We start from the raw sequence: 13002 nt of genomic DNA on the forward strand, positions 1-13002 counted from the left end.
ATCCAGGAAAACAAACCGACTAAAGCACACAAGTCCTGTATCCAGTATTCTTACCTGATTATTTTGGTCTGCAAGGTATGCAACCACAATCGGTAATAAATACTTGGAGAAAGCATAAGGAATGGAAGGCCTGTTTTCTTGGCAGAAAATAGCTATGTGAGGGACCTGCTCCATTAATTCAGCTCGCACTGTGGGCTCTGAAACAGAAAACAATTCACATCTCATTTGTGTATGATTAATAAATACTGTAGTAGCTTTCTGATCAGCATAAAATAAATGCTAACAGTTTCCAATATGGTTTAACTGCTTTGTACATAAGGTTGTACAATTTTTTTATTTTTTTTAAATAAGTAAAATTTAAAATGGACATTAACATGGATTTTTTGTCAAAGTTCAGGATGTCTCGGAACCTCTTGGGATGAACATTCTGCCATAACAAAAACATTTCTTGATGCCATGATCCAGTTGAAGGACATATTGTTATCTATGCTTCCATTGATGTGCTTTATGTATTTTGTATTATATTATTCTTGGTCCAGTTGATGTGCTGCACTGTGATTGTTACGTGTGCTGTGTGTTTTCAGAGCTGTACTATTTGCCGCTGGTTCCTGTTCCTCTTTTACTGGTTTGATGACATAAAAGAGTGCGCGAGAAATACACTCTCAACTTGATTAGAGGTAGCCACCGAAAACGCATAAACGTAACAGACAAGAATAATAAAAGCTGCAGCAAAAGGAACAGCACACAGGCTCAAGGCTCAGATCTACATCACAATACCGGCTCTCTCCAACGGTCTTGTTATAAAAGAAGTTCAGGGAGGCACTCCACTTCTGTTTCACTGAGTGACAAATGAGTTAGGATAAAAATCAGTAGGCAAGAAAAGACAAGGTGAAAAATGTGCCTTTGATTTAAAGCCCGAGCCAGTCCTGGCATACAGCTTCACTGGTACAATATTCACAGTTGAAACAGCCACCATTTGCTTTGCAGCTAGAATACCATCAACGTTTTTTAAATCCATCATCACTGTCACACTTTCCTTGTCTTTTTGGATATGGAGGTATTTTAAGTTACTGTTGCTTATCTATGTATATATTACTAAAAGGGTGGTGTTAATTTCATATCCTTGTTCTTGCTTACTGCTCTCTTCACCACACTGCCCCCTCCTACCTCCAGTCCCTCACATCTCCCTACACCCCCTCACGTCCTCTCTGCTCCTCCAATATGGCCATGCCTTCCCTCCACTCTCCATCCTCCCATGCCAGCTCCTTCTCTTTACTAGCCCCTCTGTGTACCGGAGAACTACAGGACTGCTCCGTCTCTCGCTGCCTTCCGCCACCTCCAAGACCCACCTGTTTAGACTGTAGTTGTAGATCTCTTGATCTACCCCTGTTATTATGCACTGGACTTGCCTGATCTAAGCACCATGTTACTGGATCCTCAGCTAATGCACCATCCTTGCACTATTGCACTACTAATATATCCTTGTAGATAAACTTGCTGTAATCCTTACTGAAGTCACCTTGGACAAAGGCATCTGCCAAATAAAAGTCACCTTGGACAAAGGCATCTGCCAAATAAATAAATAATATTTCCAATTTAAAGATAACAAACACCCCAAAATGGTTTCAGCACAATAAAAGGGTTAATACTATTTCTTTTGTCTCTACTGAAGATTCAGATAACATTCAGGACTTCTCAAACTGCTGTAACAACATACTGGTACTCACTACTAGATCATGTCAGAATATTAAAAGTTCCCCAGCAATGCACTAGTTCTTACCTGAATCATCTGCCAGTCTGCTAACACGCTCCAGCACAGCGATGCAGTCCCTCTCATCCTCGCTTACCGCCTTTAAAGTATCCAATAAAGTCCGAGCCACCATTTGTCTAGTTCAATAAAGAAACAAAAAAAGACCACACAGTGCTATATAATTGCTGTTAATTGGGCTAATTTACCATTTACAAGTGAAGAAACAACTGTTTTGATTTGAAATGATTGCTCTATGGAGAACAGCGATCCACAACAATTGAAGCAGCTGTTTCTTCAGTTGTTTCACTTGGAATGGTAAATTAGCCCAATCAACACCAGTGATCCTCACCGGCGGACAGCTCAACCTGAATAATCAAAGAATAGGTTTGAGCAGCTCCGAAGGACACCAAAACCAAGCTCATTCAAATAACTGAACATATAATGGCCAACCTCTCCTCTAGGGGCACTGGCCCATTGATTTTCAAACACACCCCAGAATAACGTTGCTACGCGTCCGAAACCATCACCAGCAAATGCTTTTTAGACAAAGTCAATTTTAGTCATGCATTTATCTAATAAAGTCCCCACAGCAGTTATTTAGCCTTTCTTGTTATCTTCGTAATTGCTATATATATATATATATATATATATATATATATATATATATATATATATATATATAATTTTATATATAAGGTTGCATTCTTACTCTTAAAATAAGTAGTAGACATTTGTAGTGTACATTTGTAATAATGTAAAGTAGTGAGTTTACCAAATAAATGGGCAGAGCATAAACTGCAATATAGTCTATTCGTTAAGATTGCAAACCACCAATAGACACCAACAGAATCCAAATTATGCAAAAATAACATCATCGAGTTATAATTGAACCACAGACAAGTTGTTGTATACAGTGGACTTCCCTATTTGTGCATTCAGACATTGCTGTGCTAAGTTCTGTTTTTTCTGATCACCCTCCATATTTCTTCTTTACATATAGTACCTGTTAAATATGTTTTCACTTGCAGCGTATTTATCCAGTCTTCCCAGCGGCGTCAACATCTCATCTTGTGAAACAAAGTCCAGGGCTGAAGGTACAATAATGACATCAGTCTCTGAGCTGTAGTCATCCACACCAACTATCAGAAACACCAGAAACACCACTTATAATCTTAATTCACCCCACACAGATCTGATCCGTGACATGCACATTTATTTCTTACACCATGGCTATAAAAAAGAGAGGGAAAGAGAGAGAAAGCACAGACAAATTTATTAGATAACAAAACCAATGTACAGTAAAATACTTGATTTCTTGCAAGTGCAACCCAAAGAAGAATTAAGAGATGTGTTAGCTTGTGAATGAAGATAAAACTTATAAGAAACTAAGTATAAGCTAACAATAGAAAAAGATAAATATGTAAGGGGCTCCCAAGTGGAACATCCAATAAAGGAGTGCAGGGGGTTGCAGCAGTGAACCGGGATACAAATAACAACTGGGCATTCCAAATTGGGGAGAAAACTGGGGTAAAAACCATTGGCCACGACTAAATTAAAATTATATATAGAGATAGATATATATATATAGATATATATATAGATATATATATATATATATATATATATATATATATATATATATATATATATATATATATATATATATATATATATATATAGATAGATAGATAGATAGATAGATAGATAGATATATAGATATATAGATATATAGATTGTGTACATTACACTTTAATAAGCAGGTCTACTGACTAAAGGGAATCATAACAGACCATTTTCATAGTCACAGTGTATAGATTCTGCATGGTTTGATTTAAATAGTATGATCAAAGTTGGCAATGCTGGGTGCTGTCAGCCGTGTACACCCATTGAAAGTTTGCAATTAGAACGGATGCTTGCAACTCAATTTCTGCTACCTTAACCCAAGTCAAAAGTCAATCATCAGAGGACTTGATGCCAACATGTACAGAAAGTAACGCGGTTGAACAGGCCGGCGACCCCGCACACCGAAAGCACACGTTTTAGTCACAATGCAACAGAGCCAGCTCGTATACATTGGTGGTTTTATTGCTTTTAAAATCTCACAGACTGGGGACCAAATCTGTAACTGCAGTGTACCACACAACACTGCCCATTGCACAAGCATAGTGGAGCTATATCAAGCCAGTTATATCAAGCCCCACCCCAGGAAGCATCTTATGTAGCCTAAAGGGTCACCACCTTGCCACAGCCAGGGCCAGCAATATCTACAAAAAAGTGGTGCTTAAACCCAACATATAATATAATAAATAATTAATTTATTTCTTAGCAGACGCCCTTATCCAGGGCGACTTACAAGATATCACATTATTTTTACATACAATTACCCATTTATACAGTTGGGTTTTTTACTGGAGCAATCTAGGTAAAGTACCTTGCTCAAGGGTACAGCAGCAGTGTCCCCACCGGGGATTGAACCCATGACCCTCCGGTCAAGAGTCCAGAGCCCTAACCACTACTCCACACTGCTGCCCTCGGCAACACACATTACATTTGGGCAGAGTGAAAGTGTTCCACCCCTGATACACAGGCAGGTTGTGTTACATGCAGTCCCAGAAATATCACATGGCTTGAAAATGATTATGGGTTAACTTAAGTTGTTAAGGATTCCAGTACAAACTCTTCATGCACAGTAGAAACGAGGCAAAAGAAAAAACTCAGGACCTTATAGAATACTGACACAAGTAGTGAAGAGACCATCCTCACTACTTCTGTCAGTGCTAGTCAGTAAAAACCAGATGATTGCATAGCATGCATGGGCATGCATTGCGGAAGGTTTACAGAGCGGGTATTTTGCCACTGGGGATAGATAAATATATTACTCTAACAATGTGCTATGACAGTTCCCAACCTCAAAGTATAATTCTGGCTATTTCCCTACTAAGAATGCATAATTTCACTTTAATAACGTGCCATACCGTATAGTAATCTGCAACAACCAACCAAAGTCATTTAATACTGCCACCATACTAAAAGGTAACGTCTGTCAAATTGTTAAATGTAACAGTCTGGCCTAAATTTGGCAATTTAAATACAGTGTGAATCTTGTGAATGTCTCCCGTCATTATATCGCTAGCTGTTCGAGATTTTTTAAGCGGGTTCAGCGTATTAGCTAACCGGTATTTATTACGTCAGTAACAAAAAACAAACAAAAAAGAAACACTACAACATACCTGTAGCCCGTGATATTCAAAGCACTGGAAATATAAATCTCCCGCCCCCCACCTTCACTACATGTGTTAGTTATTATTGTTGCACATCCAGCCAGGGTTAGAAAACGTGTCCTATGCTTTACACACAAGAACCGATAAAGCTTCGTCTGGAAATTTTGTTCTGTGGATCATTCGACATATTCAATAAAATAAAAATAAAAAAATACAAACGGTGTTAATATCCAATACATAAATCAATGCCTTGGAAAAGAAGAAAAGAAATGCTCCTCACAATATGTTCGTTTTCTTTGCCAGCCATACAACAAAACTTCCAGCTGTAGCGCTAGACTACAACAGGTACATAGATACTACAGCACAGTTTTAATATAGAATCGTAATCGGGTCTCTCCGTGGAAAAGGGGGAAAAATATCGGTTTATTACCTTAAACAAAATAAACCAGCCCCAAAACGTATAAAAGGGTTTATTTCCGGATGCTGCTCCCAAGGCCTGCAGACCATCCGGGAGATCTATATCCCTAGCAGTATGCATAAACATCATCATCACACTGTGAAAGTTGCATGAACAAAAAAAAATTATATATATATATATATATACAACACTGAGGCAAACTTACATCCGTCAATCTCCTCCTGCAAATCTTCCTGAAGCAGGGATAAATCTGCAAATAGAACAGAGATGTCAATTGCTGACTCGGCGTCGCACAAGCCGTGCTATCAGGGGGTAAAAAAGGGATTGGAAAAGCTGTGAAGAAAGGTTAGGTTTAAAAGTGGGCTGTTGCAGCCGGAGTAAGCGCTACGTACCAGCCATCTTGTCCTGGTGCTACATTTAAAGTGGCCTCTGTGGCTCAGTCAACAACTGGAGGAACTGAGAAAAGAAAAAAATCAGCGAGCGAGCCTGCAGGCGAAGGGTGGAAAGGCGTTTGGACTCCACTGCATACACCAGTACACCATCTAGCGGAATGTAACAGGAAAAACACAACACAACACAGAATATACAAAATCCTGTTCAACACTATGTATATGTATATGCTTACGTTACATATTCAGTCGTTACATTTAAAGGTCAACGTTTGTTATTTACAGAGGATACATAAAGGTTATGTCAGTAACAAAATAACTATAGACAGTTATGTTTACCTTCAGTTCAGAAAAAATAAAAATATACTGTACTAGCTGAAGTACCCGGCGTTGCCCGGTGAAATTAAGTATTTCAATAATTCATGCATTACAAATTGGAACGGTAGCCTTATGGTTTCCTATCTTGGGTGTGGCACAATGCCCTCGGACCCCTTTCACTTTTTGTAACTTTATTTTATTTTGGGTTTTTTTTGCCATTTTTGAATTTAATTTTTTTTGTTCTTTTTATTTATTTATTTAGTTTTGTGGGTTTCTTTAATTTGAGATAAATGGCTACTGTAGTGATCCAGCAATGGGGTTACTAAATAAAGTACCCCAGGGTCTGAATTTTGGATCCAAACATAGCCCTCGACCTTCCCCTGGATGAAAGAGGAGGCCATGCAAAGTGTGGTTGCACTGGCTCCTGCGGGGTCCGAATGCATAAAGGAACAGACAGACAGACAAACTTTCTTCTTTATATATTAAGATAATTACAAATATCATAATATTTCATTTGTGGATAGTGTAGTGGCACCCGCCACCACAGAGCCCCCCCCCCCCCCCTTCTTAGTTCTCCTTGTCCCTGAGGCGGCGAGGTGGATGCCTGTGCCATTGAGGCTGATGAAAAGGGACAGCTGCTGGGGTGTCAGCGGGACTCACCCTGGCAGGCTGCTGGTTGTCGAAGCCAGCTGGCGATATGGAAGTCCCGGGCAAAGGTGAGCCTGAGGGTCCAGTCCCCAGGTTGTCGCTGTGCCCCCCCCCCCCCCCACACCCCACCCCCAGTATGGGGCAAGCCGGTCCAAATGAATCACCACCTTCCGATCCCTGGGTGGAAACCCGACCCGATAGGTCACCCCTCCAGAACCCGACAAGGCCCCACCCAAGCACTGTCCAGCTTGGGACAGCATCCCCACGATAAACCCACACAAACACCCTGGCCGAAATGTGCCGTCCCCTCACCCGAAGGTCATAGTACCACTTTTGGCAGCCACCTGCAGCCTGCAAGTGGCCGTGGGTAAAGCAATGTGTGGTGTCCAGACAATTTTTTAAGCATCTTGTGTACTCAGGATATCCTCTGCAGCATCGGATGGCCAGCCAATCAGTAACTCAGCCGGGGTTCTGATCTCCCAGCTGAACATCAACAAAGCGAGGGTGCAGCTGGTCAACTCCTGCACGGCAGTACAACAGGCTAACAGGACCAGGGGCAGCTATACATCCCAGTCTTTCAGTGACAATAGCCAACTGGGTGGAGAGGGTATGGTTAAACCGCTCAACCAGCCCGTAGCGCTGGGGGTGCAGTGGAGTTGTGCAGGTCATATGTATCCCCAGGCGACGGCAAAGACCTGGGACTCAAAGTTGAGTGCAGCTCCTGTGGTATTCCAAACCGACAGAAAAAGCCTTCCAGCAGTACTTCTGCCACTGTCTCTGCTTCTTGATCCAGGGTTGCATACACCTCTGGCCACTTCGTGAAGTAATCCATAGCTACTACAATATAGCAGTTCCCCCGATCAGACCGCGGAAAGGGGCCCACGGTATCGACGCCATGGCCTCCCCAGCTAGAAACAGCTGCAGTGTGGCGTGCGACCAGGCCGGAGGTCCCATCCTTGCGACACACTCATCACAGTGCCTGTAGAAATCCTCCACGTCCTGACGGGAGCGGCCCCAATAGAATGCCTGTCGGAGTCAGAGACTGTTTTGGCGGCCCCAAAGTGTCCTGAACCCGGCGTGCCATGCTGAGCATGTAGTACCGCCATCTGTAGGGAGTGCAGCACCACGACCTGCCACCTCACCTCCCCATCTGCTGGCTCCTTCTATCGCCGCTGAAATACCCCGTCCCTGATGGCCAGACTGCTCCACTGTGTCCACAGCGCCCTTTGTCACTGGCGACTGCAGGGCTATACTGTCCCATGGTCATTACAGGTCGCGGTGGTCAACTGGCTCCAATGCACTGTCTGGTGCCTTTTTCGGTCCCTACCCCCGCTCTGCTCGGTCACAGCCAGCTCTTCCTCCCGGATCTCCTGCTTGTGGCAGTGGCTGGAGTCCTCCTCAGTACAGGGGTGATGGCTCCGTGCTGGATTCGGTAATTGAAGGGCTGTAGCTGCTCAATCCAGCACACCACTTGCCCCTCTGGTTCCCAAAATGACAGCAGCCACTGCAACGCAGCATGATCCGTGCTGATGAGGAAGGGCAATCCACACAGATAGTGACGGAAATGGTGGGCCGTCGCCACTACTGCAATCAACTCCCATCGGGTGACACAGTACTGCCGCTCTGCCTTGTTCAGGGCCCAGATGAAATAAGCCACTACCCGCTTTCCATCTGCACTTTGCTGTGACAACACGGCTCTGATCCCTTCATTGCTGGCATTCGTGTCAAGTAGGAATGGCAGAGTTGGATCAGGGGGAAGCAGTACAGGTGCCTGAGTCTGCGTCGCTCGCAAGCTGTCACTCTGACAAGATGCAGTACAACAGGTGGAAGGGTGCAGCGATGGTGGCGAATTGACCGATGAAGCGGCATAGGAGGCGAGCCCCAGGAACCCTCGCAGCTGGCATTAGTCGGAAGGATCTTATGAGGCTCAGTGCGGTTGCCTTCCCCTCCTACTCGGTGTCCCAGGAAGGAGACCTTCCGTTGCATGAACCTGCACTTGTCAGGGTGCAGTTTCATACCAGCCGCCTCTACTTGCTGGTAAGCGCCTGCACATGTGCGATGACTTCGGGGAGCCAGGTCAGTGTAGTCGCGCTGCTGTCAGGTTCCCCATCGCCGAGCTGGGCTTTGGCGCAATGCAGGTCGGTTCTTTGTTGATTCCTCCTCCGCCGTCACCTCCTCCCACTCCTGCGCCAATCGAGGTCTGAGGGCATTGCAGTTGCAATAGCAGGTGTTTGCGCAGCTCTCAGGTCCCGAGTGCCTCTATGAATTGTAGCCTGACCTGTTCTCCTTGTTCAGCGGGGGAAGACACCGCATATGCCTGCCGGCTCTCCCTCTCCAGCTCTGATGCAAGACTGGCCAGGCACTCCTCTGGCCGCTGCAGACGCTGGCACAGCCTCAGCGTGAGCCCCTCTGGATTAGCTAGGCTCCCAAAGTAGTGTGATGTTTTTGTGGTTCAATTTGTACTTATTGTACATCACTTATTGTAACTAGTTACTACAGTGTTTTTCTAAGTTTACCATATTTTCCAAAATGTGTTACTATACAGGTTATGTTGTTCCATGCTTTCACTATACTTTTTACATATTATGTGTGCACTACATTTGGTGAGAACAGCATAAAAAAGTCATGTCCTTCACACCATCCAGTTTCTCCTTTTGAAGCTTTCTTTCCAATTGTGAACTGGAAGACAACTGTGCATGCTCTGTCTATCAGCAGTAGGAAGTATGACCTTGAGGCACACAGAACTCCAAACAAATCAAGTTCCAGAAACTAGGAACATTCCAGTCATACTATAAAATACTGCCTGTCTGCAATAGATAATCACTTCAACATGTTGGCTTTATGATTCCTCTTACTTTAAATGAGCACATCATGCAATTGTCATTGTCATTGTTTTCTATTTTCTCTTCTTTATAATTTATCCAACGGTACATCACTGAAATTCAACTTTTTACAAATTAAGAAGCTATATGAAGGAAATGTATGTGCTGATATTAGGAATGTATTTAAATTAAGATGACATCCAGTGTGATACAGGAACCATCATAGTACAACCCACTTTTTCAGTAGTCTGTCATACATCCTTCCAAAAACTATGTAAAAAATTCCCCCTCTTCTGCGTCAGTTCAAACATAATGGGGGAGATATGATGGTTCATCAGAAAGACTACCACTATACTACAATATAGTCCCATTTCCCATAATTAAAAAATAAAAAATAAAAAGTCTCAGATCCTGGTGCTAAGTATGGTTTTAAAAAATAAACATAAATGCAGTAGTGTCTATTCAATTGATAAAAAGAGCAACTGATAACTACACTAGCACCACGTTACTGGATCCTCAACTAATACACTATTGCACTACTATGTCATTGTAGATATAATTTGTTGTAATCCTAACTTGTTGCACCCCAGTTCATATTGTATTCTAGTAGTATTATTGTACTTACTGTAAACTATACTGTATTTAAATATTAATCGTGCATTGTAACCCTGTACTGCCCTGTAACACCTGTAAGTACACTTGGATAAAGGCATCTGCCAAATAAATAAATCATTATAATAATAAATTGGAGCTGTAAGAATATTATTTTTTGTATCCACTAGGGGGCGTTAGTGTGGCAGATCCAGGCTGAGAAGTCACACGTTTTGTGTCGGCATACATTGTTGGCTTGTTTCCATGACACCACCATCCAGTAATCTTTTTCAAACCAAGTCTTACCATCACAGACTTTTGCATTTCACTATTTACTGTATAGAGCACGTGTAGGTACCAAGTTGTTAAGGTTTATTGATGTCATATTTTTCAGCTCATGCCAGTGATATGTGTGGCTTCAGTCTCTGTTTTGGCTATGGTAGTGTATGTTATTATTATTTATTATTATTATTTATTTCTTAGCAGACGCCCTTATCCAGGGCGACTTACAATCGTAAGCAAATACATTTAAAGTATCACAGTACAAGTAATAATACAATTAAGAGCAAGATAAATACAATGACTTTGGTTCAAGCAAGTACAAGTGTGACAAAATACAATTCAATGATACAGCAGATAAGTGTCAGTGATAGTGATAGTTACATCAGGATATGATTAAATACAAAATACTACAGATTAAACACTTGGCAGATTACAGTACTCTGACGTACAGGATTAAATGCAGTAAAATAGGGGGCAGATAAGAGCAAGTAAAGCGCATTTAAGGAAGGGTGATAAGTGTCCCAGGCGAAGAACAGAGGAGTTCTACAGGTGCCTTCTGAAGAGGTGAGTCTTGAGGAGGCGCCGGAATGTGGTCAGGGACTGGGCAGTCCTTACATCTGTAGAAAGGTCATTCCACCACTGCGGGGCGAGGGTGGAAAAGGAGCGGGCTCTGGAGGCAGGGGAGCGTAGAGGCAGTAGAGCCAGTCTTCTGGTGCAGACGGAGCGGAGAGGTCGAGTGGGGGAGTAGGGAGAGATGAGGGTCAGGAGGTAGCTGGGTGCAGTCTGGTCAAGGCATCTGTAGGCTAGTACAAGAGTCTTGAACTGGATGCGAGCGGTGATCGGGAGCCAGTGGAGTGAGCGGAGCAGTGGAGTTGCGTGGGAGAAGCGAGGCAGAGAGAACACCAGGCGGGCAGCGGAGTTCTGGATGAGCTGGAGCGGACGGGTGGTGGACGCAGGGAGGCCAGCCAGGAGGGAGTTGCAGTAGTCTAGGCGGGAGAGTACCAAGGCCTGGACCAGGAGCTGGGTGGCGTAGTTGGTGAGGAAGGGTCGGATTCTTCGGATGTTGCTCAGGAAGAATCGGCAAGTGCGTGCCAGAGTGGAGATGTGCTGGGAATAAGAGAGGCAGAGGTCCAGGGTGACTCCGAGGTTCTTAGCGGAGGAAGAGGGAGATAGTGTGGTAGATTCCAGAGGAACAGAGATAGAGAGATCAGTGGAGGGGGAGGAGGAGGGAAAGAAAAGGAGGTCAGATTTAGAGAGGTTGAGTTTGAGATGATGCGAGTGCATCCAGGAGGAGATAGCAGAAAGACAGGTAGAGATACGGGAGGGGATGGTGGAGTCAGAGGTGGGGAAGGAGAGGAAAATCTGAGCATCATCAGCATAGAAATGGTATGAGAAACCATAGGATGCGATGAGGGGGCCCAGGGAGCGGGTGTAGAGAGAGAACAGGAGAGGACCCAAGACTGACCCTTGGGGGACTCCTGTTGAGAGAGGGCGAGGTGTGGAGGTTGCTCCACGCCAGGTTACCTGGTAAGTGCGGTTGGAGAGGTAGGAGGAGAACCAGGCCAGAGCAGTTCCAGAGATTCCCAGGTCAGCAAGAGAGGATAGTAGGATAGAGTGATCGACAGTGTCAAAGGCAGCAGAGAGTTCGAGGAGAATTAGGACAGAGGAGAGAGAGGCAGCTTGGGCAGACTTTAGTGAGTTGTTGGGCCAGCAACAAATGCTTTTGACACTGTGTTTCAAACCAGATGCAAATGTGTGTGTACCATTTTCGTGAATATCTGCCACACTGGAAAAATGAAGCACACTTAAAACTGTGACCCTATCCACAAACCATCCATTAATAAGGTTTGGTGTTCATCAAACTGTTTTTAAGGGATTTCTAATGGTTCAAAACACAATTGGAAGGACCAGTGCCTGCAGATGCAAATAATAGTTATATTTACTTGTAATGCATACAAAGTAATTGGTATTGGAAATTAGAATTGCCATAAATGTTCACATGTACAGTAAAGCACAAACAGAGACAAGGATCGACCTTACAAAGATTTAATAATAAGATTTAATAATGAAATGGTCCATATTACAAAAAAGCGGTTGATCTGACATCTTTATGCATTAGATTTTAATAATAATAATAATAATAATAATAATTATTATTATTATTATTATTATTATTATTATTATTATTATTATTATTATTATTATTATTATTAGTTTCTGAAATGTTTTGGTTAAATATACAGATATACCGTATTAAACTCAGTTCACACAACCGGTGTCTAGGCTACTACTAATCTATTAATCACAAACAGTAAGTCCAGCTCATAATTATAATAACAATCAATATAAAGTGAAAGGTTAGTGTTTAAAAAATACTGTCTGGTTTATTAGTCTGAGAGTGTTTACTGTTTGTAATCTGAAGCTAAAAAATATACTACAGCAACGAGTTTGTTTTAAATTATCATGATGTTCCTTTAAATGGATAATGTCCGTAAAATAACGTAAAATAAGTCTTTGAAAACAGTAAAGGATGAACAACACACAATGACATGTGACTGATAGC

At 42.8% G+C, this 13002-nt stretch overlaps 1 protein-coding gene across 5 annotated transcripts in view; it reads right to left on the bottom strand.

Moving 5' to 3' along the window:
* LOC117435562 (serine/threonine-protein phosphatase 4 regulatory subunit 1-like) overlaps positions 1–5947 on the bottom strand; it is a 29784-nt gene extending 23837 nt beyond the window's left edge. Inside the window, exons 1-5 of one of the 5 annotated variants that reach the window (XM_059015641.1) lie at positions 5782–5947; positions 5595–5639; positions 2754–2838; positions 1781–1887; positions 55–197 (exon numbers count right to left, since the gene is read on the bottom strand). In XM_059015641.1, the coding sequence (XP_058871624.1) occupies positions 55–197; positions 1781–1887; positions 2754–2838; positions 5595–5639; positions 5782–5788 (387 nt within the window). In that variant the 5' untranslated portion in view covers positions 5789–5947. Of the gene's footprint in view, positions 1–54; positions 198–1780; positions 1888–2753; positions 2890–5401; positions 5484–5594; positions 5640–5781 lie in introns of those variants that run through there. The other 4 variants (XM_034058847.3, XM_059015642.1, XM_059015640.1 and 1 more) reach the window with 4 other exon arrangements.
* Positions 5948–13002: the final 7055 nt, after the last annotated feature.

This window comes from Acipenser ruthenus, chromosome 3, assembly GCF_902713425.1.
Source record: "Acipenser ruthenus chromosome 3, fAciRut3.2 maternal haplotype, whole genome shotgun sequence".
Classification (NCBI taxonomy): Eukaryota; Metazoa; Chordata; class Actinopteri; order Acipenseriformes; family Acipenseridae; genus Acipenser; species Acipenser ruthenus.